Source organism: Phoenix dactylifera, unplaced genomic scaffold (assembly GCF_009389715.1).
Source record: "Phoenix dactylifera cultivar Barhee BC4 unplaced genomic scaffold, palm_55x_up_171113_PBpolish2nd_filt_p 000189F, whole genome shotgun sequence".
In the NCBI taxonomy this organism is placed as follows: Eukaryota; Viridiplantae; Streptophyta; class Magnoliopsida; order Arecales; family Arecaceae; genus Phoenix; species Phoenix dactylifera.
The window spans coordinates 472258-496408 of record NW_024067716.1 but is presented as its reverse complement, the minus strand read 5'-3'; the positions used below and the strand labels follow the sequence as shown (position 1 = coordinate 496408).

Here is a 24151-nt window from a genome sequence, read left to right as displayed (position 1 = left end):
TTCTCGGGCTGGTGTTTACCCCCGAGGGTGCTTACCTCCGAGCTCGTTCTTATTCTCGGGCTGGTGCTTATCCTCGAGCTGGATTTTATTCTCGGGTTGGTGCTTACCCCCGAGCTGGATCTTATTCTCGGGCTGGTGCTTACCCTCGAGCTCGTTTCTACTCTCGAGTTGGTACTCATCCTCGAGCAGATTTCTGCTCTCGAACTGGGTTTTACCCTCAAACTGGTCTCACTTATTCTCCGACGCCGCTCCGCAGGTCGGCCTCGGGGTGCCCTACGGAATCAAATGAAGAGCTACAAGCTCATTCGACTGCGAGGATATCTCTAAAATCGGGAATAAGAACTTAATGCCAAGTACTAAATGAAACGAGTTTAAACGTTTCGTTGGACCTCAAAAAGCAAAGCGTTGGAGAAAAGTGCGCTTCATTAATATTAAGGGGCAAGGACCGAGTACAAAAGAAACCGACCTTGAGGTCGGGTTGAATACAGAAGGCTCGAGTGGCCGACTTTATAAAAAGAGAAATAAAAAGTCAGCACAGTCAACTTGAATGACCTCAACACCAATCTCAGGGGCAGCTCCGGTTTCAACGCAGCCTCGGCAATGGCTTATGACTCCATCCCAGTGACAGCTTCGGGGACGATCTCTGGCCTAACTTCAGTGATGGCCTCTGCAGCACCCCCGTCCACTTCGGCAGCTTCGCCCAAATTCGGTTGAAGGCCGCTAAAGTCGACTCCAAGGCAGAGTTGTTGGGCTTGACCAAGGCAGTTTTCAAAGTCCTGGATCATAGCACTGGTAACATGGTCTGCCGTACCGATCGGTACGGGTCGGTACGGGCCGGTACGTACCGGTACCAGACGGAACCGATACGGTACAGCTATATTTTTCGGTTCCGACTATTCATAACCCGTACGGCCGGTACCGATCCGTACCGAACCGGTACCGGTCCGTACCGACCATACTGAACCGATCTCAATTTTTTTTGGCTTTTGGCCCGAACCAGCTGAATCGGTACGGTACCGGTTCGGTTCGGTATGGTACCGGTACCGGTACGGTGCCCACCGGTACGTCGGTACAGTCGGTACAGCTGACCTTGACTGGTAGCCCCCTTCGCCAGCTCGTTAAGGAACTCCTCCGAATGGCGGAACTTCTTAACGGCCTCGCAGGCAAGTCGCGCGGCCTCCAGCCTCAAGGCCTCAGCTTCGTCACGTTGGCCATTTAGAGCAGCTTCGAGCTCGGAGATACGGCCTTTAGCGGACGAGCAAGCCCGGGAGTGCTCGACGTCCATATCTTGGATCCAGACGAGCCTGTCTTTAATCAGGACTTCGGTCGCTCGTACTTTCTTCCTGGCCCTTCGAAGTTGCTGCTCGGCAGCTGCGGCCTTCTCCTCAGCCTCGCGCCACTGTTGCTTGGCAACTGTCGCCCATTCCTTGGCCTCTTGCTGCCGCTGCGCGACAGTTATCGCGCGAGCCTCAGCCTCCTGCTTCCGAAGCACGGCGTGCTCCATCCTTGGCCGGAGTACTCTCATCTCTCCTCAGTAGGCCAGCATGCCAGACACTAGCATGTCGACTACGTGGAGGAATTGGCATAGAAGATAAAATATCAGCCGAGGTCGAGCACTTAAGGAACAGGAGGGTTGCGTCACTCACTATGATGCTGGTTGAATAAGCATGGCGGGCGAAGTTGTCAAGGTCCTCCATCAGAGCTCGATCGCACGGGAGCATGATATTGTGCACGAGCTCCCGAGCGACGTCGCCAGACTTAAGGGCCACGTCGTCCTCAAATACACGACACTAAGGCTGGAGTCGCCTCCGCTCGGGCTCAGAAGGAATGGACTCGACCCCAGCCGAGGTCAAAACCTCAGGAGGAGTCGAGGCCCCACCCGAAGTCGGGGCCCTGAAAGGAGTCGCGGCTCCAGTTGAAGTCGGGACCTTGAAAGAAGTTGGGATCTCGACCCCGCTCTCCAGCTCGGGACCCGATTTGTGCAGATAGGCGGCCTCGCGAGCCTTCTGAGTTCGATCGACAGACACAACCACCACTTGTTCAAAAGAACCCCCTTCCGCTACCGATGGGGGCACCTCGACCTTCGCTGAAGGAACCCGATCGGATCCAGCCCGAGTAGGGACGACGCCCTAAATCAGAGCGAGCTCGCCCTATTCAACCCCGGAGCCAAAAGCAGCTCTGGCTCTCTTCGGCTTACTTTGGATTGGGCTCCTTCCGAGGCGGCCACCCTCTTTCTGTATCTGGCCATCAACATCTCGGCACTAAAGATCATCCCTGCAATGTCTGGCAATAAAAGACCTTGTTAGAACCCAACATGGAAAAAGAAAAAGAGGAGCAGCCGCGCTACTCTTACCCTCGGAGTGAGCCGGGCTCCGGCCAACATTTACTAAGGCCTCCTCGCTGAGCAGGTCGGGAAGCTGTGGAGTCCCTTCTAGCCCGAGCAAACTGTCTAGAATGCCCCGCTTGGACTGCAATAACTGGGGGAGCTTGTTATTCACCGAGGCTAACGAAAAGCTCCAGGTCGGGTTAAACCCCCACGACCGCTTGGAGGAAACAAAGAAGAATTTTTTCTTCCACCCATGAATGGAGGAAGGAATGCCCCAGAAGAGCTTGCGGCTTCCTTGGAAGGAGAAGCACCACCATTCTTTGTCTGCGGGGTTGCCTTTTAATATAAAGCAACTCCGAAAGACGCTCATCAGGGAGGCAGACCATGCGTAAGGCAGAGAGCGAGGAAGCCAATTATCATTCTCCACGAGTTCGGGGCGAGCTGTGCGGGCACGAGACGGTAAGCCGTCAAAAGCTCGTCCACGAACCTGTGGAGAGGGAACCTCAGCCTTGCTTGGAGCGTCTCTACATACACCTCGATCCAACCTCTAGGCGGATTGGTGACTGGCCCCGAGAGGTCCAGGAGCTCGAGGACGAATTTTAGAGGAAAGAAGAACCGAGCCTAGATCCTCGTCACTCATGAGCGAACCGGTCCCATACGGACCTTGGCCCACCTCAAGCTCAGCCTCTTCCACATCGGAAGAAGCTTGGGCTCGAGATGAACCTGCACCGAGCATCAGGGCCCTCGTAGGCGAACTCATTGCCTTGGTCACAAAATTATAAAAAAAGAGAGGAGACAAGAAACTCTCCGAGCGACCGAGAAATGGATAAAACACCTATCCAAAAGTTTGCCGAAGATGGTGATCGGGGAAAGGAAGAATGATCGTCGGGGATCGAAAACAAAGCTCGATGTGAAGATCGCCGGAAAGCTCCAAAAATACCCAAAGAGAAGCTCGAACACCACGACGATGGCGGTCAGGAAGAAAAGAAGTAGGGACGAAAAGGATCAAATAACGACCCTAGGGTCTCCTCCAGGCCCTATATAGCCCACTACAACGGCTCTGATCGGCTAACTCGAGCGATCAAGCAGGCCAAATCCCGCAATGTGTTAGACCCGGAAGCAACCTCAGCAAATCTTTCCAGATCATGGCACTAAAAGCCGACCATCATGCGAGGCGCTTTGGGGAACGGAACATTAATAAGTACTCTCTCGCATTCCATCAGGTGGGGCGCTTCAGAGGATGGGGCATTAATATTGGCCCCCTTCGCGTTCTATCCAGCAACACCTTGGAAAGGAGGGCGCACGTGGTACATTAAGAAGCTTGCACGGCTGTTCCTACTTGGAGCAACGTAGCAGCCAAAGCCACCCAAGCCCGGCTCAGAAAGCCCGACTCAAAGCTATCGGCTGCAACAACACCTAAAGTGTTCCTGACCCGGTGCGTTCATCTTCATAAGCGCTTAACCTCCTCGCAAGCCGACCAACAATCCAGCTACTTTTTTCGCCCGAGCTAAAAAGCAACTCTACCTCCAAAGTCGGAGGGCAAATGATGGGGGGTAAAATGGATCGTCCTGCTCACCACAGCAGGGCCGCCCAATTTTAGCCAAAATAAACCCCAACACCGGTTGAACCGGGCTTTGGCCCTGCTAAGAGTCAATTCGAGCTCGAACTTTGTCAAAGGCTCAGTCGACCTTAGACAGGTCTCTCCGCTGCTGCAACCTGCGTCAACCTTCTTCGATGCTCAGCAAGGCGCCCCTCGTGGGACGAAGTCGTGAGAGAGAAATTGTAGTGCACGAGCCCACACACGATGTTAAGCACGTGCGTGCTCTCTCAAAGCGGACAATATCTTGTCCTCTGCTGAGTTGCTCCGGCACTCTTCATAGACAACGCGCTCTGGCCTTATTCAATAATGCGCCTCGACCCCCGAGCTCGAGGCGCTTTACTGAGCACACCTCGGAATCAAGGATGCTAGACCGACCTCAACACCTGACAAGCCGATCTATCAAACGTTTGATGCGACCTCACCGAGCTCGGTCTCACCTACAGCCGCATCCACGAGCCTACCCATGCCTGCCCATGTGGCCGTACATTGCAACGCCTCCGCGCCAAGTAGGGGTGCAAATGGGTCGGGTCGGGTCCTGAGTGACCCCCGACCCGACTCGGTTTTTTGTTCGGGTCCTAATTTTGGACCCAGACCCGACCCGATTGAAGATCGGGTCGGGTCAGGTTCGGGTCCGAATCGGGTTCAATTTTTTTGTGCTTTGGGGAAAGAATTTGGGCAGATCTAATTTGGTCATATCATAATTATGAGGTGCTGGGTGACCCATGACTTGAAAGACTTGCAATTGACATCCACTCAGAACAGAGGACCCATGACGTACTAACTAAGTCAGTCTGCAAGCCACATTTCATATCACACTATTTTTTATCTGTATGACTGATTGGATGGAACTTGGTGTCTCCTAGCTCCCCTCTCACGAGGGCAAAAAAAATCCCAGACCTTCTTCCAAAATCCAATTCCATTGTAGAAAACTGGCACATGACCCATATTCAGTTCAGCGTTCCCTCACTTTCTCCCTTCAAAAGTTAAAAGAAACAAAAACCAAAAAACAGAAGGAAAAAAAAACCAGCTACCGAGACACCAGAGGTATCAACAGTGTAATAGATCGAGAGAGAATCCTGACGGGCCGAGGTTCCTTTGGATTTTGTGAACCTATGCCTGTTGCTATCCTTCCAGGCTTCAACCCAACTCCCCTTAGGCTTTTCCACTTCGTTCTCTCTCTCTCTCTCTCTCTCTTCGAGTCCATTCGGGTCGGGTCGGGTCCGTTCGGTAAATCCAGACCCGACTCAGAAAATGATTCGGGTCCAATTTTTGGACCCAACCCGGACCCGTGGGTCTTAAAATTCGGGTCGGGTCGGGTCTACGCGGGTCGGGTTGGGTCGAGTCGGGTCACGGGTCGATCCGACCCATTTGCAGCCTTAGCGCCAAGCTTTGCTTGCCGACCAACGATAGTCAAGGACAATGCCATGCTGCTCCAGCCATACCCTGCTGCGGCTGTCAACGCCTTACCGTTTACAAGAACGGATTGCACCGTGCACCTCCAGTAAGCTCCAGCTACGCGCCATCTGGCCTAAAGCCATCCCATCTCATGATGAGGACCGGCAATACCTTTACCATCTGGACACCTCTACAGGGACTATAAATAGCCCCGCCTGGTAACATAAAGGGGAGACTTTTGGAATCCATCAAAAATCTAACTTGGGCATCGGAGGGCCCTCACCGGAACCACTGGTGAGGCTTTGTGCAGGTACGCCGTCGCGTGGGAGGTGGCTCCTCCATCTCCTCCGGCGTGGTCACCCTCGGGCCAAATTTGAACCGCAACAACATACATGCACACACACACATATATATGCATACACATATATACATACATATATATACATGCACATACATACATATCTATACATACATACATACATATAGAGACAAGCACACATATACATGCACATACACGCACACATATATATATATGTATATATATATTGATACACACATACATATAGAGACGCACACATATACATATAGAGATACACACGCACACATATACATATAGAGATACACGCACACATACATATAGAGATACGCACACATATATATATATATATATATATACATGCACATACACACATATATATATATATATATTTATATGTATATATATGTGTATGTATATTTATATGTATGTATATGTATGTATACATATGTATATATATGCGTGTGTGCGCGTGCGTGTGTGCGTGCGTGTGCGTCTAATAGAAATAGAGCTAGTTGGATGAAGTGGAGAGATGCATTTGGATTATTATGTGGTAGGTGCATACCTGGGAGACTTGAGGGAAAATTTTATAGAATGATAGTAAGCTCAGTAGGGCTATATGGCTCAGGATGTTGGGCAATAAAGAGAGAATGTGAAAACAAAATGAGTATGACAAAAATGAGAATGTTAAAATAGATGGGTGGTAAAACTTGGAAGCAAGGTCCGCCGTACCGGTACCGGTCGGCGTACCGGTGGCGGGCCGGACCGGTACGTACCGGCCGGTATCGGTACAGTACCGGCCGGTACCGCGAGCCAAAAACCACAGCGCCTCGTGCTGTGGTTCATAAAAAAAAAAAAATTCGTACCGGTGCGAACCGGCCGATTCGTACCGGTGCGACGGTACCGACCGGTACCGGCCGGTATGGGCTCCGTACCGGCCGGTTTGCACAAGAAAACCGGAGATACCGGTTTTCTTGTGGTTCCGGTACCGGCTTGTGGTTCCGGTACCGGTATAGGACCGGTACGTACCGGCCCGTACCAGCCGGTACGGCATTCCATGCTTGGAAGGATAAATTAAGAAATGAATATATCAGAGAAATAGTACGAGTTGCATAAGTTTAGGAAAAAGTGATATGGAATTGATTCAGATGGTGTGAACATGCAATGAAGATCTTAGGAGGCTCTAGATAGGAAAACTTTAGTTTGTATTGAAGATTGTAAAGAAGAGGAAGATCTAAATTAACATGGATGGAAATTATGATGAAAGAATATGAAAAAATTTGGAATAACATCAGAGGTGGCCCTAGATAGTAATACTTGGCAAATGAGGATCCATAAAGTCGACCCCAAATTATTGGGAAAAGGATAGAAATTGATGATTAAGATTATAATTAGATAAATGGGTGTCAGTGAATGAGATATCGGATTTCAAATATAAGATTGGCAATTGAAGTTTGTAAATTGTGTTTTTGCAGGCTATAAATTACTTTTGGGTTTTGCAGGCATATGGTAAAAATGAATGAGAATGCAAGATTGTTTTACACTAAATGCAACATTAAATTCAGTTTAGACATGCATAATAAAATTCAAACTTGTCTGCTATGAAATATGGATTTTATGTTTAGCATGCACTATGATTTTTGGATTTATTATTTCTGGCAGTTACAGCTAACTTTTTATTTTTGTAGGGAAATGGTGAAAGTAAATGGGCATGTAAAATTTCAAAACAGTTACAGCCGTGTGCATGTGCAATTGTGTGGGAACTGTATGGAATGGAAGGATCATACTTCTCAAAGTGGAGGCCAGCTGTCTGCAGATGTTTTTGTTGATAGTGTAGAGCAGAAATGGCATGCCAATTTGAATATTAGAAACCTGTTTGCTCCGGTAAGGCAGCTAATATGTGCAGTAGTTTGTTTCTACTAAATGTGTTATATGTGATGTGAGCTTGCCTGACTTTTCCTCGCATGATCAAATGCAGCTGTTTGAGAGGATTCTAGAAATTCCAGTCACATGGTTTAAGGGGAGAGCTACTGGTGAGGTGCTTGTCTGAACTTAACATTTTTTCCTCCGTCTCCCTCTCCCTCTCCAACCCCCCATCTCCCACATAAAACGCATGCAAACTAAGACAACACATGATCTAAAGTAGGAGGTAAACCAAATGCAATTGGATATTTGGATTTTAGAAGTTTTAAGTGCTCGTGATCTTCTTGTGAGAAACAATTTTCTGCTAGAACAAGATTTTATGAATACATTTTGCTTCAGTTGTGACTACTTTTACTGCTGCTGCTACTACTAGTCTGCTACTATTTTTAAGTTTGTACTATCTTCCTACCAATCCTTTTTTGGAGATTTTTAAAGTTGCGAATTACATTTGAGGTTTTGGTAGGATTTAGAATTCATGTGTCTTCTTGAACATTGTTTTATATAATTTTGTGATAGATCATTGACATCAGGGCATTGGAGTTGTTAAAACATACAAAGTTCCCCTTTTGCTAGAGCTTAATGGTCTCTAAGAGTCTTATCTGGAGTGGGGATGTTTAGGCTGCATTTGGCATCGCGCAGATACCCCCCTGCTTCCACGGTCCGCTTACCGAGGAAGAGATGCGGGAGGACCCGGGGCCAGAGCAAGTTGGGTTGGGGTATAGAGCCGTAAGCGCGGTGGGGGGTGACAGAGGACGTGCTCGTACGGTTCATAGTTGGGTATGATATTCTCGTGGATTGTTGGGAACGTCCTCTATATTCGAAATATGCCTTTCTAGGAGCATTACGATCTGCAGCTCAAATGGTCCCTTATGAAGTCTCTATTGGTCTTATTCTTATTGTGCGCCTTGTGAGCACGTTTGGATCCGCGAAGGCAATCGCTCGGATGTTCCCCTAACCCAACCCGGGAACGGACCGGAGGGAACCGCAGCATGAGGAATGTCCGCGTCTCGTCGTAAGGCTCATTTTGAGTTTTGGGTGCAAAGTTTGTTTGTTTGTTCACATAGGCAGTGAGATTGTGGGGGCGTGTTGCTTCGCAAGGTAGGTAGTTGGTTCATCAAAGAGGCATGATAGTACCCAACTGCAGAAAACTAGTAAGAATTGTGCCTGCCATCAAATTCGTGCCGCATTGTAATTTTTCTTTTTTTAAAAAATAGAAAAAGGAATTCTCTTTCCATTTTTTCCCAATTTTTGATGACAGAAACATGTTTGGTAGTTACTTTTTTTTTCAACAACAAACCTAAGAAAACATGTTTAGTAAATAGGGCTAAAGCCGGAGGCGGTTGAAGAAGAGGCACTTGAGGATGTGCTCGGCCTTGTTGAAACTGGCAACCATTGTGTGGGGCGGTCAGAGAAGGCATGGACCGGGTGGGGGAGGAGCAGAGGACGTGGGGAATGAAGGCCTCAATGGAGGTGTTGGAGAAGTGATGGGCGTCGAGGACAAGGAGGCTGGCAATGGCAGAGGGGGGAATGCGAGAAGTGAGGAGGTTGGTGATGAGGATGCGTGGGGCAATGAAGAGGGCAGTGCTGGAGGACTAAAGGATGGTGTAGTGGTGGGATGGGAGGTTTTGGGGATGCCAGAAGTAGTTGGGAAGGAAATTGAATAGACGGGGAGTCGGGGGGGGGGGGGGGGGGGTGGTTGGGATGCATGGGGGAAGGAAGCTTAAAAAGTCACTTCTAGAAAAAGTGAGTGAAATAATTTCACTTTCACTTTTTCCATAAATAACGGATGCTACTTTTGAAAAAAAGAAATAGAAATAGGGCAACCAAACAACTTTTTTTTTTTTTGCATTGGATTCCACATTTTTAACTTTAAAAAATGAAACAAGAAAAAATGATACCAAACAGGCCCTTAATCTTTTAATTTGGTCACTTTGTTTAGCTGATTAGGGTGCCAAGAGAGGTAAGATAACTTAGTTATCTTTTTTTATCTAAAAACTTAGTTATCCTTTTTATCCCAAAATTTGATTAGAAAATTCTGCACTTTTCTCATCTTTCAAAAAAGTAGTTCCCAATGTGAAGCATGAATGTTTCTTTTCGTAAGTGTTGCTTTGTTATTTAGAAGTCCCAATCACCACTGTGTCCTATCTTAATGGGTATTCATATGCTTTAGATATTGATTTGTTCATGGCCTTGTTTAATGTGCTTATGTTTACATATGATTGTAGTAATCAAGCGACTCCTTGAAGTTGTGAAGCCATTGGCTTGCCTCAATCAGATTGTTTGCGAAGTAATCCACACAAATCATCTCTTTGGTGAAAAGCTTTTTATGCTTTATGCTGTTATTGTTCTTGAGATGTCTGGTAGCATTTGGATGTGAAGTGGAGCTTTCTGAAGTTAATGATGGCAAAAATATGTTTTGTTTTTCTCTGATGTGTGGTTTTGTTTTTTTATCTTTTTTTTTTGGGGGGGGTGGGGGGTGGGTGGGGGGGTGGGGAGGGGAAGGGGGCGATCAGCTAGTAGAGATCTTTTTGACCTAGTGCAATTTGTTTTGGGAGTTGTTTTTCCCGTGTCTAGAACATTGCATTTAAACCTGTTGCATTTAGGCATTCTGCATAGTCCGCTCAAGCAATTTAGAACATTAAGCTTATCAACTTGTTTTGTCTGTTAACGGTGTCATACCATCTGTATCTGCAACTTAATCCATTTATACACACTTGCTTTTCTGATCATTAATAAGGATATTTGTAATATCCTGGTCATTACATCTATCTGGATGTGAGGTTGTAGATATGTCCATCTTTATGGAAAATTTGCCCATCTTTATGGAAATGAATACTTGTAATTATGATCACTTGGTGGTCCACTTTGGAGGTGGATCCCTAGGCTGCTCGTGGTTGATTGTTTTGATGATAGTGTCAGGGTTAATGGTACGATCAAATGCTTTTGCTAGCTACTTTCATTTGGGCGCAAGAGCTGAATACTAGAGTTTATGAGTGTACCTTTTCCTGGATTTATGTGGGAGGCAATAAGGGCAAGCGGCTCCCAACCTCTACTTATTGGTGACTCAATCTAAAAGTTAGAGGGATCTGGTTTGGTGCTGTGGTCTCTCGAGTTTCTGAGGGACTGACTTCTATGAGTTTATTTGTGATTTTTATCCCCCTATTCCTTTGGATCCTTGATAGATTCCAAGATCCTCTGTTCAATAAGTTTTTGTTTCTTCATTCAAGAAATGCTTTCCCTGCTGTACTACTTAAAACACTTTATTTTTAGTCAGATTGAAGGTATGTGCTCCCTTACTCTCCTATAAATGACATCAGTTAATTGTCTACACTGAAAATGTAGTCTTTCTTTTGTGTCATGCAGCGAATCCCTGAAAGACTGAGAAGGTCTGGATCTTTTATTTCCTTGTTTTCAGAATAAATTACCAAATTTTCATAGCTTCAACCATATTTAATAACAAAATTATGAATATCACATGCATTACTGGTTAATCCAACTAATATATGTCCTAACATCTTCATTTTCCTTTTCTTTTTCAGGTTCATATCTGTATGTCTAGAGGGGATGCATTCCCGAACATTCATGGTCAGCTTGATGTTAATGACCTGTCTTTTCAGATACTTGATGCTCCTTCATGTTTTTCGGTATGTAAAAATTTCATGATCTGTTGGCTAGTTTTTCAACATTCCTAGAGGACACTTTTTTTGATTCTTCATTTTCTGATCCTTTCCACTCATCTGTAGTTTTAAAATCAGGAAAAAAGATGACTATACCTAATCAACCAATCAGGATGGGAAGGAACAATCAACTGCTATTTCAGAAGTCTTAATTGCTGGAATATAGCTGACTTCCAAAAATTATAAAATAATAATTTAGTTAAAGTCACTGATAGTCCTAAGCATTTTCATGAGTATTTGCTAATTTTATAACAACTGCATGGTTAAAAAGTATGTAATTTGTCTCCTTTGTCTTTTGACTGACTGGCATTTTACACAATATTAAGAATGACTTCTAAATTCAGAAGCATCACTAGAACACTGTGCTGCCTGTTAGTATACTCAAGTGACTTCTCGAGTCTATTATATTTTAGTCTCTCTTCTAGATGCTTAATGATTTGTGTAGATTATTTTTCCTTGTTTGATTTATTCAAATGATTCATGCATCAAGTTTCCTAATGCAGTCTAGTTGGTCTTTAGCTTGGAGAAAATTGCATCAGATCTTGCGGATATTGTGATGCATACTGAGTGCTTATCTCAATTAACACAGGACAAGGATTTTGATCTTTTGGGTGTTTCACTTGCTGCATTGAGAGTTCTGATCATCATAGTTCCATGCTGGGATGCAGGAATTCTGTTTATGAAATCAAGCTAAAATTATGTCGTTATAGATAAATAAGGTTCTATTCGCTTAAGAGAAGGAAAAGAAACAGTCTGTAATTTTTTGTTCTATCACTTGGAAAAAGAAATAGTTTGTAATTTTTTGTTCTATCACTAGATAAATGAAGGTCTGGTACCCAAATTGTTAACTACTCAAGATTCAGACATAATTTCTGCATATAACTGTCAGTTGCCAACATACTGCAAGAGATGAGTCCTGGTTTCTCCATAGAAAGTAAATTACTTGGTTTGCCATTTTGAAAATTTTGTAACATTGTAATGGTCTTTATATATACATGCATGCAGGACTTAACAGCATGTTTGTGTTTTCGTGGTCAAAGGATATTTTTGCACAATGCTAGTGGCTGGTTTGGTGATGCTCCATTGGAAGCTTCGGGTGACTTTGGCATAAATCCTGAGAATGGAGAGTTTCATCTGATGTGTCAGGTATCTTTTATTTTCTATCATTTAATTTTTTAGCTGTAGCTGTATGTCTGAAGAGGTTTATTCTATTTGCATGGAAGGAAAAATAGCCTACATTAATTGATCTGGTATTCATTTCATACTAGAACTTTATGCACGTCGAACTCTGAAATATTTAAGCTTTTATAGTATAAATATGGAAGCTAACTTTGTTTTGTTTTATCAAAATGGCTGCATTTTTGAGCAATTCTTTTCCTCAATGCCACTGAGTCGACAAAAAAAATCAGCTCAGATGGTCTGGTTATGCATGGATGATAGGTTTTTTCTAGGCTTTAGATATCCATGAAACCTTGGAAGATCATAGTGTTTTGTTTTGCATAATGACATGTGCTAGTTTTATTAATTTTATGGCTGATTATTAATGTCAAAACTTTTAGATTATTTAAAAGGCCCTTATTGAGCTTTTGTTTTCTTAACTCTTGCACGCACAATATTTGAGTTGTATTACTTTTTCAAGCATTTATTGGTTTGCTTCTGCAGTCACTATAACTGGATGCCACAACTGGAAGTTGGTTTCAGTTATTCTAAGTGAAAGTTTATGTTTCTAGATGCATGTCTAATATAGCACTTACTCTTTAAAAATGAAATGCTTCTCCTTGTTGCATAGTCCTATAAGTTCAAGTTCATTTCTGGCTTCTACTGTATCAGTTAGCTTGCAACTGAGGACCACATAAACTAATCCTTGTAAGTGCTTGCTTTTGTTTGATGCATGCTCTTCGTATTTTTCAAGCCAAATGACCTTTTAGAAATCAATTTGGAGCATAATAAATTGAAGAGATTGGTAATAAATGACCTCTTCTGGGAAAGTTCTTGGCTTGTTATACAGGATACATACTGAACTTTATGGCGAGCCTTGAAGATAAGGCCTTATGCTTATATGCTAAAATATCAACATGCAGATTGGCACAAATATATGTAATGCCGCTTAACTTTTTTCGAATATGTTTGGTTGAATATCATAACCTGTTGGAACTTACACATATATATGTCTATGCTGTCCAGTTCTGGACCAGTGCGGCACTTCATATGGTTGGCATACCAATTATTAATAAATTTTTAATTTTTTTAGAAATAAAGCTTTTCAAATTTTTAGGTCTATTCAAGGTCCACTGTTCCGGATCTAGTAGGCATATCGGTCGCCAACCGGACCCGTACGGTTTCTGTTCGTACTGAAACCGGGCGGTACGAACTGGTTAGCTCTTCTCCGCCGGAGCTGGGGAAGAAGAAGAGAACGAGAGAGCGGGGAAGAGAGGGAGGAAGGACACCTGTGGATGCCATCGAAGAGCTACGGAGGGGCGGTGGGGAATCCGCGGGGGCGTGGCGGAGGCCGTGGCCACGTCCTCTGTTTCGAAAGAAACAGGAGACGCGGCCGCGGGTTTTTAATTTGGGGGTTTTAAGTAAAGTCGGCAACTCGGTTAAAACCCTCAAATTAAAAACCCGTGGCCTCGGCCTCCGCTGCGCCCGTGCGGTTTCCCCCGCTTCCCGCCGGGCTCCCCCCCTGGCGGCCTCCGCGGCTCTCCGATGGCGGCCACAGGTGTCCTCCCTCTCTTCCTCGAGCTCTCTCTCCTTCTCTTTGTCTTCTTTGTCTCCGGCACAAAACCGGCCCGTACCGGTTTCCACGGCTCCGGCGTATTGGTAGCTTGCCGGACCGGTCCGTACGGGCCGGTTCGGGATACCATGGGTCTATCATCATCATCATCATCATTTTAATTCAGCATGGCATGGTGCGTGCTGTGCAGCTAGTGATTGGAACTCCCACAGACAATGATACTTGAAATCTTGTTGTGTTGTTATGAGTTACATGTTTGGTTTGTTATCCCCTTGCTATTATGCTTAATATCTAGCTAAGTTTGTGCTGTTGTTTCTCAATTTGGATTATGTATGTCCTCATGCATGTTGATGTATACATTCTAAAGACAGCAAAAAATACCCATGGCTTTGTCCATGAGGATTTAGTTTTACCTAATGCATCATTCCAGTGCATTTTAATTTTTAGAAGGTTGTTTAATTAATTTAATTATTGATGTTCGTTTTAGATGTGATGTATCAGCAATAGCCTGAATGCAATAAATAAAATTTTATTCGTCATAGTCCTACATGTGCAAGTGCTTGTTAACTGAAAAGGAAATAAACGGGAAAAATAATGATATGAAAGACGAAACTATTGGTTGAGATGATGCAGTGGCATGACTTTCTTCATTGTTGTGCAGTGGCATGACTTTCTTCATTTTGGTTATGTATTAAAAACTTCTCCCAGCATATTTCAATTGGTTCTGAAAAAGGATACTTGTAGCACTTGGGTTATGACTTGCTAATGAATCTTTTTGACCAGTTTTTATTCCATGACATATTGTTAATATTATAGGAAGAAAAAGGTACAATGAAAGTTGTGCAGACTATGATTATTCACTTGTAATATAATTGCATTTTTGAGAATATGCAGTTGTCTTTTGCAGTGATTATTGGATACTAATGTATTGTCAAGTGAGTAGTATGGTCAGTTGAGTTTCATTTAATGGCTTGGATACTAATGTATTTTTGTTTTATGCTTGTTTTTTCAGGTTCCATGTGTTGAAGTGAATGCCCTTATGAAGACTTTACAAATGAGACCTCTTTTGTTTCCGGTATGTTTTTTGCTTTTAATTCAGTTTGTAAGCTTTGTTGTTCTTAAATATTATGCACATTGTGACCAAGGAAGGGACCTATAGAGTTATTAATATGTGTGAAAGCTCTGTGCTTATTGTCCACTCATGCCTAGCACTTTTGGAATTATGCTGTTCTTGATGTAATCAGTTAAATTATTAGTTTCTAATTACTGGCCTGTCTACTGCTACTTCTCATTGGAAGCAAACTCCAGCTTAGCCCCTTTTTTTTTGGTTTCTTTGAGAATCAGGACCAAGGTACACCGTTTCGGTACCAAGCCCTGTACTGGTGCCACCCTATCATTGTATCGGTATGGTACGATACTTGGTATGGCCTCCGTACCATGTACTGGTACCGAACTGGTATGGCATGATATGCACCATACCGCCCGATTTGGTACGGTACGATACGGTGAACCTTGATCAAGACCTCCTTTAGTGATTGAGAAACATTTCTGCTTGTGTTCTAGAGATAAAAGAGAAACACTTATATTTATTTATAGTTTGGTTTTTCACTCTTGACTGGTTGCATATCTCAAGAGTGTATAGTTGTACAGTATCTAGTTTGCACCTTTCAGTAAACTGGTAAAAGAAGGGAAGAAATTCTTGGCACCAAGATCTGCAATCTCGATATCGAGTATTGTACTGGTACCTTACCGGTTCAACATGCTATGGGTTGGTACAGTACGCAACCTGTGCCATAACAGTCCTCCAACTATTTTTCTTACTTTTTATCTTGGTGCGCCTTTGTATGGATTGGTATGCACCTTGGTACGTCTTGATACGGGGCCTGTGTTGACCCAAACTTGAGTTTTGTACTGGTTTCTACCTAGTATGGTACGGTATGCCTGGTACGACAGTCTATGCTTTGTACACCTGTGCTGTTTCTTTGTAACAATAATATCGTTAACCATTCCATCTGCTTGCCTCTGACCTGATGAACTTACATCTTTCCTTTTGATACATTTTTTATGAGATTCAAGTATCAGTTACGTTTTTCACTGATGCAGTTGGCTGGCTCTGTAACTGCTATGTTCAACTGTCAAGGTCCTTTGGATGTTCCTATATTTGTGGGAAGTGGAATTATATCCAGGAAAACTTCTCATTCAATTTCTAGTTTCCCTCCATCTTCTGCAGCTGAAGCAGTAACTAAAAATAGAGAGGCTGGTGCAGTAGCTGCATTTGATCGTATTCCTTTTTCCCATGTATCAGCCAATTTTACTTTCAATCTTGACAACTGTGTAAGTGTTTTCTGCATGTTATATACATGCATTTATACATGCATTCTCTTCTCTGTGCTGCTTGGTTTATGTGACCGACTTTTGCTGATTTAATATTGCATCTACCAGGTTGCAGATTTGTATGGCATCAGAGCAAGCCTCTTGGATGATGGAGAAATTCGAGGAGCTGGAAATGCATGGATTTGCCCTGAGGTAAAGTGGTAAAAGTGAACTAATCATACAGTAGCATGCCTGTGGATGGAGCTAACACGTTGTGCAGTTTTAGTTGATTTTACATTGGCAAAAGATTTGGAGGTTGACAGGAATGAATGAAAATGGCTCACAACTGGTTTAGATCCTTGGGGTAAGCTTGGCTGTCATGGGTAGGGACCTTGGAAGCTTGTCACTGTTAGGTATAACATGTCCCTATTGTGTTGAGAAGATTTTTAGATAATCTGGAGGGAAGTTTTCTTGGCAGTTCTATTCTATTTGAAATGATTTTAACAATTGCAGCCCTTGCAAGGAAGAATGGTGAAGAAAGATCTTGTATACTTGGCCAACAATAATTAGGAAAAAGTTGCTGCCCTTTTGTTATGAAGTTGGGAAAATGGTGGTGTCTAGACAAGTAGTTTCTGCTGGTCTTAGAGAAGTTGGGCTACTGGGGCCTGTTGCCACTTTTTTAGGATTATGGTTATGGAGGTGGTATAAGCTGGAATTTAAGTCTGTAGATGTTTAAGATTGTTGTTATCAAGAATGTGTATTAAGGCTCATTATAGGTCTGATGTTCCTGCCGTTGGTTCTTTGGGAGAAAATCCTTTTAATGCATGCTTATGGTTTTACCTACTGCTCATGGTGCTTTCAAATACCAGTACCAAGGGTGGTATTCGTTTTCTGTCAAACTGGTATGATAATGACCCCTACCATACCGACTCATGGTACAAGGTTCCATTTTAGGATACAAATTTGATGTTCTTTTTATACTTTTCCATTTTTCATCTTTTTGATGTGTGATAGGAATACTGATTGAATTTTGTTTTTTCTGCATTTCAGAAATTTTTTATGAGGGTTGTGATGCCGGATTATCGGTATTTGTGCCAACACTTGTGGTTTCTATAAGGTTCAAAACTAGCAACAACTAGAAGTGAAACTAATTCATAATATGGTAATATAATAATCAATAATGACTCACTATTCAATTTTCAGGAGAACTTAAAATGTTTGGAAGCATACAAGATAAAAATGGGTGGTTGCAGGGGAGGCGAAGTAGCATTCTCTTGTCGATTTTAAAATGAAACTGAAAAGCTTATGCTAAAGAGTTCAGGGAGGAAGTATGTCCTTATCATGATAAATTTGATCATCTCAGTTCATAGTTCATAGTCATGTCAGGAAATGGTTTCACACAAAAAGAAGCTATTAAGTGTAGCTGAGTGCAGAACAAATGATCACATGTAGTGTTCCTATGCACCTTTCAGTCATTTGGTTTCACTTAACTACACTGAGTAGTTTCTGTCCATGTGAATCTTCTTTTGTACATGATTGCAAAGAGAGATGATCAAATTTATGATGATGAGGGCATATGTCCTCCTTGAACTCTTCTGCATAAACATTTCAGTTTGATTTTACTATGCAGAAGAGAATGTTGTGCTTGAAGTTTCATTTTAACTTGATTTATTTTTAATTTTTTCCTTTATACATCAATTGATCTATGCATGTTCCATATTTTTAGTACTTGATTATAGTTTTTACAATTTCAACTATTTTTTCCTTTTAAAAAATTGAAAATTATATAAATTTTATTAATCTACAAAATGCAAGACAACTAATTTAAACTTTATTTTGTTAATGCTCGATGCACGTTTGATGTTTTTAACATTTAATCAGATTTTTTTTTAATTAATTAAAAATTAGCTTACATATAAACTATGTTAACTAACAAAATATAAGATAGCTATTTTAAAATTTATCTTATTAATTATTGATGCATGTTCCATATTTTTACACTTAATCATTTTTATATTTTAATAGTTTTTCCTTTTTAAAATAGTTTAAAAATCAAACAATCTGTTACTTAGGAAATGCATGCCAATTACTTTTATCATACATTTTTGCTATGGGCATCCGTTCCTAATTTTTAGCCTTTTTAGAATTTTTGTAATTTTTATTTTTTTTCCAAAAGAAATTAAAAGTTTGAAATATTTTGAACATTAGATTTCTTTGAGGGCTATGATAGCACGCCCAAGAAATGCCATATCGTATTGAACCCGACGGTATAGGGCGTACCGTATCATACTGGTTCGGTATTGGTATGCAGTGTGGGGGTGTATCGATACTCGGTATGTTGAACCGGCTTTCATACTGGATGCACCGACATAGATACCGGGTGGCATTGGTATGAGCCTCGGTATCGAGATAACATACCCTGGGCACCCCCAATTGGTACTATGTATTTTTTTAGTGGCTGCTTGGATGCCATTTTGATGGGATAATTTAAAATTTTATCCAAATTTCAAGCCTAGGCTTGGGGCTCCCAAACATGCTACCAGATCATATAATTTGAACCAAAGTAATTGTAGTCTGTGCATGCTACATATGCATACATGCTACAATTTTTCATCTTGAAATGCCATTTATTTTATTTTTGTACTTATTTTAATCTAGAAATGATAATATTTCATAAAAAAATTGAAATTAATGTCAGAAACAAAAAGTACACTTGTTGTAGGGTGCTTTGGCTTCCACAACATATCCACAATTTTTGCAAACAAAAAAATTGGTATGTATATCCCTAGATTTGCCTTTTGCCAATTTTTGGCCAACAAAAATTAAAAAGGGTGTGTGTGTGTGGGGGGGGGGGGGGGGAGTGGCTCACCTGGTTTGGGTTGCTCGAACATATACAATGCTGGTTAGGGGGTGGTTGAGCTGAAACAACCCTCTCCATTCTTCTTTCCGTTCTCCCTTTTCTTTGTTTATCTCTCTCTTTCTCTCATCGCTTTCTTCGCTCTTTGGTCAAAATTGACTAGGAGCTTATGAGGCAGCCCCAAAGTGAGAGGACAACCCTGCATGGCCCCTTGCCCCCGCCCTGAGTTTATTTTTATTTTTATTTTTTTAACTTGCCATTTCTTTTGGACAGCCTTGGTATTGATTGGTGCTGACCCATTTTGATCGTGATACACGATTTGTGCGTTGTACTGGTTGAATAGAGCTCGATACTAGTCGATATGGTTGGTTTTGATCGAGATGGTTGGTACATCTATATTCTTAAGAGTTCTAGCGACTCGAACCTCATTGCAGTCCCATTTTCACATTCGAATGGTACGGTACCAATGGTGCCTTCCTGTTTCACCAGTATTTAAAACCATGTTGTACATTATATAATATACTCTGTTCGTTGTGACATTGTGTTGTTATAGTGCTTGTCTTTTGGATTGTAGTAACTGGCACTATCCTTCAGGGACATTTTAAACAATAAATTATACTCTTTATTCGTTGTACTATGTTGTATAATGCTTACATTTTGGATTATTGTAACTGGTACTACCTTTAATGACGTACTTATAAATCATTGGCAATTTGGATGGTAGGTCGAGCCCAACAATGTCTTAAAATATACTAAATTTTAGTAATAGAAAAAGTGGAACAACTAGCCACTTATTTTGTTGTATGCAGAGTAAAGCGTACATATGTTAATGTCCTATTCTATATATATATATATATATGTATATCGTTTTTGGCTCCGATGGAGACTAGATCAACGTGTCATTGGCTCAAGAGAAGTTCCCATCGAACTTCAATATGAATCTTTGGGTACTTATCATGAGATTTATGAGCACTATCTAATAGTAGGAAATGTAAAAAAAGAAACCCAAACATGATTTGGAATATGTTAATCAACTTAATCAACTAATTGGAACCCAATCTCAATCCAAAATTAACCCAAAAACAGATTTTATCAGGTTAGGTTGGTTATGTTATATTTGCTCAAGCAAGTCTTAACTTGTAAAGAAAGTCTATATTTTACAGAACATACCAATTATGCTTAGACTTATACCTGACCCATAGGTTGCTGGATTTAGATTGTGTTTGCTTTACTTTTAAATTTGATTTAGGCCACAACTAAATTGAAGTCTAACTTTTTAACTAAATTCTATCCAATTAAATGGGTCCATCTAGCTCCAATTGGTCAAGTCCAATTTCATGAGACCTATATCTGGTCCAATTTGAGGTTGAATCTTCATTTAGACCTATGCCTAATCCATAGGTGAGGTCTTATTTTGGATTTGGAAGTTAGGTTGGTAGGGGTCAAATTTGCAACTTTAGCGAGACTTTTAGTTGTAAAGCCAATATTAATAGAATGGAAATTACATTTATTCATATTTAATTTATTATGTGGCGAGTCTAGATCGTGGGTGCTTTACTTTTAAATTTGACTGAGGGTACAACCATTCTAGACCTAGACTTTTTAACTAATTTTCATTGCATCAAATTATGTTTTTTGAGTCCACAATTTGATGAGATTCATTTCTGACCATGTGAGGCGGGATGTTCAATTAGACCTATGTCTAACCCATAGGTCTTTTGGTCTATGTTAGGTCAAGTGACAGATTTGGAACTGTTTCAGTTACTATTAGTTGTTATATTTTCATTTTTTTTATTTTGCTGTACTAGTTTATTGATTTGCTTGCTTTTTAAGTTAACATCTGGAACTTTCAAATTATTGTATTATAGTTATTATTATTTTTAACTATATTATCTCAAGTTGCAATATAATATTAGCTTCATAAAATATTGCTATTGGTTTATTTATTCAATCTTAGTCCACTCTTTAGTTCAATTTTAGTTACTAAAATGATTAGCATTTTGTTGTTATTTATTTTTTTATTCTATTTAATAATTATTTTTATATGCCTACTATTCAATCTTCATTTCTAATTTTTATTATATCTAAATTTTATTTTAAAATTTAATACCAAAGTTTTTTAAATTTCCTCCTTCATTGTGAGGGTGTTTTACTAGGAAATTCGTTAATTGAATAGACTAAATTTCAGTGACCTGGTATTTTTGCTTCTAAGTGGAGGTTTTAACATACCTTTAAAAAGTTTTATATGGATAGTTTGAGTATTTTCTGAAGGTTTTTATTAAATTGTGAACGATATTTGGTGTTTTAATGATGGCAAGTAATATCTGGATCAGATATTGGAAAAATTCATTAAAATATGGTATTATACAGATACTTCCATAGATGGTCGGTAGTGGTGTCAAACAAAATGAATAGATTGTGGTTGGCTTGGGCTTGGCTCGTGAAAGTCTCAAATCATTCTCTGTTGGAGGTTAAACAAACCAAACTTCAACCAGCAGAATGATCTCGAAGTTAATTTGCCGTGCTAAAATTTGACCCAGCTCGTTCAAACTCAGCTTGATAGGTCTCAAATATAGTTAAATTATATATTGTATATCTCATATATGATGGACCATTGAATTAAAGTTTTAATTGCTGTATTTTTTTTACTTTTTGGATTTAGACCTGAACCAAGACTTGATATCAAGAATCAGGCTTTCATTTAAGATTCAACCAAGCTTGATTAATCTCGAGTTTATTTCATCTTGATTTACGATTACCAAGCTGATGAAGTAGGCTCGTGTCAGGCTGAATTTAAAATTAAGCTTGGATTGAGCTAGAAATAATGGTAAGCAAATCAAGCTTGATCTTGGAATTCAAGGTCAAAATTAATTTCAAACCAAGATCAGACCCAAGCTTGATGAAGCTCGGTTCCTCCTCTAATGGTTGGGGTGGCATGAACCGATAAGATCAGACCCAAGCTTGAAGAGTATGCATGATCAGTTGAAGGCTTTATTATAGGAATGCTATTTCTTTTCACTTTCTGAAACTACCTAACCTAAAACATAATCAGCATGGTCAGTTCAATTGCTTATGTATGGTAGTGCAGATTGGCGAGCAAAGTGGTGATTTACCAACCTATGGTTTCTTTTTCGCTGCCTTGGATGGGGGTGTCGTTGGAAAGGTTGTGGCGCTATTTTCTGCTTGTAATTTGAAAGGATTAGAATCTTAGTTTAGTCTATTGTTTTAAACCTAGGTTTGAAGAGCTAACCCCACTGTGTATGCTTGAAGAGCTAATGTAGGTTTAAACTTGTATCAACTCAGTATGCTTGTTACTATGGCATACTGAGGTATGTAAGTGCGCCGTGTTGAGGTGTATCACCTTATCATGAGTTGCTACAAGGGTATAGTGTGGTGCAAGGTTAACCGAACTGCTACCGGGACCCATGCTGGTCGGCTACCGATTTGGTATGGGGTGAACTAGGCGGTTCATCCTTGGTTTAACAAATCAATTTCAAGCTTTTAACGAAATGGGGGGCCGTTCGGCTCGTATCAGTTCTGCTCCAAACCGCCCAGTTTGGAGTAGTTCACGATATTTTCTGAAAAACAAGGTCGAGCCAACTAGGTTCCGCATCGGTTCGGTTCGGTACGGGGTAAACTGGGCGGTTTGGTCCGGTTCGGCATACCTTGGTACATATCATGCTAGTATGTGATTGGTATGCCGCGTCACTATGGTTCTTCAAACCAAGGTTTTCATTCTTGATATAGGGACCACATTGGTACCTTACTAGTATACATTGGATTAGTATGGTATGCTCCTGTACCGATAAATAATATGCTGCTGGAGTTAGTGTTCGTCCGATTCCTGTCTAACTAAAAATATGCTAAACAGATCGTTGTTAGAATCGACAAACAAAGTTTAATTTAATTTTACTCTTACCTTTCCTACTCGAAGAATAGCGGTTGTAAGAGGTCGATCCACAGGGAGGTGATTGGAGTTGCATAAAAATTAAAACGTTCACTCCGATTCGAAATCGACTTTTGAATGATAAAAGAAAAAAAACATTACTTAGGGGATGTGGAATGATTCTCTAGTCTATCAGAGAATGTTTTCTATTTGAAAATAAACAAAGGACAGAAAGAAAACTTGCAATTGAATTCTAATGCAGAGTAGGGATCGATTCCTGAAAACATAATATAAATGAAAACTGCAGATCGAATGGCAAAGAAAAATTTTAGAGTTATCTTAAAACTAAGAATTCCAAAATGCATAAAATAAATTGCAGAAATTGAACTGAAACTTAGACACGGATTTCATAAAATAACAATTAAAAATTTCATAACAAGAAATGATTACAGAAGTAAAAAAAATTGAAGATGAAGCCTAATGCTTCTTTTCTTCTACAAATAAAAAAAAGAAAACAAGGACTAAAAGAAAATCAAATTGAAATCTCTCCCTTCTTTTTTTCCCTAATTTTTTAATCTTCTTTTCAAACGAAACAGAGCATGGCTCTATTTCTTTTTTTTCTTTCTTTCTTCTCTCCCAAACCGAACACACCCTTCCCCTGTTTCTTCTTCTTCCTTGGACCAGCCGGCCACCATCCAGCCGAGCTCCCCCTCCTCCTTGGACCCGCTGGCCACCACCCAAAACCGAGCTCTCTTCCCCCTCTCCTCCCGTCCTACTCTTATAAATCGCCGAAGACCTTGAAGCCAGCCTTGATTGCGTATGGAGAGGAGGAACGGGCGCCTGGGATCGTGCGCGGGATCATCTCTTCGGAACGGACGCGGTATCATGGGAAGGCTGAGACGTGGATTCCCATCTAGCTGGCCACGGAATGCTGAGAGGAGGCTGATCCGGAATGAAGAGTGCCGCAGGATCGACGGGAGGAGAAACGAATGCTGGGATTTCCTTCTTTGGGTGCCGGATTGGAAGCGGGAATCCTTGGATGCATTACTCGCGGAAGCTTGATCCATGGAAGCTGGAAAATCGCCGGGAGTGCAGAGGGGAGCTAATCTGGACGGACGTCGGTCTGG

The 24151-nt window shown here is 41.5% G+C and overlaps 1 protein-coding gene across 2 annotated transcripts in view; it reads left to right on the top strand.

The window, feature by feature from the left end:
- The window catches only part of LOC103697147 (protein SUBSTANDARD STARCH GRAIN 4, chloroplastic), a 68597-nt gene that overhangs the window by 4699 nt on the left and 39747 nt on the right, over nucleotides 1-24151 (top strand). Inside the window, exons 3-9 of one of the 2 annotated variants that reach the window (XM_039117186.1) lie at nucleotides 7326-7521; nucleotides 7616-7675; nucleotides 11100-11204; nucleotides 12243-12383; nucleotides 14981-15043; nucleotides 16072-16302; nucleotides 16411-16494. In XM_039117186.1, the coding sequence (XP_038973114.1) occupies nucleotides 7326-7521; nucleotides 7616-7675; nucleotides 11100-11204; nucleotides 12243-12383; nucleotides 14981-15043; nucleotides 16072-16302; nucleotides 16411-16494 (880 nt within the window). Of the gene's footprint in view, nucleotides 1-7325; nucleotides 7522-7615; nucleotides 7676-11099; nucleotides 11205-12242; nucleotides 12384-14980; nucleotides 15044-16071; nucleotides 16303-16410; nucleotides 16495-24151 lie in introns of those variants that run through there. The other variant, XM_039117187.1, reaches the window with a different exon arrangement.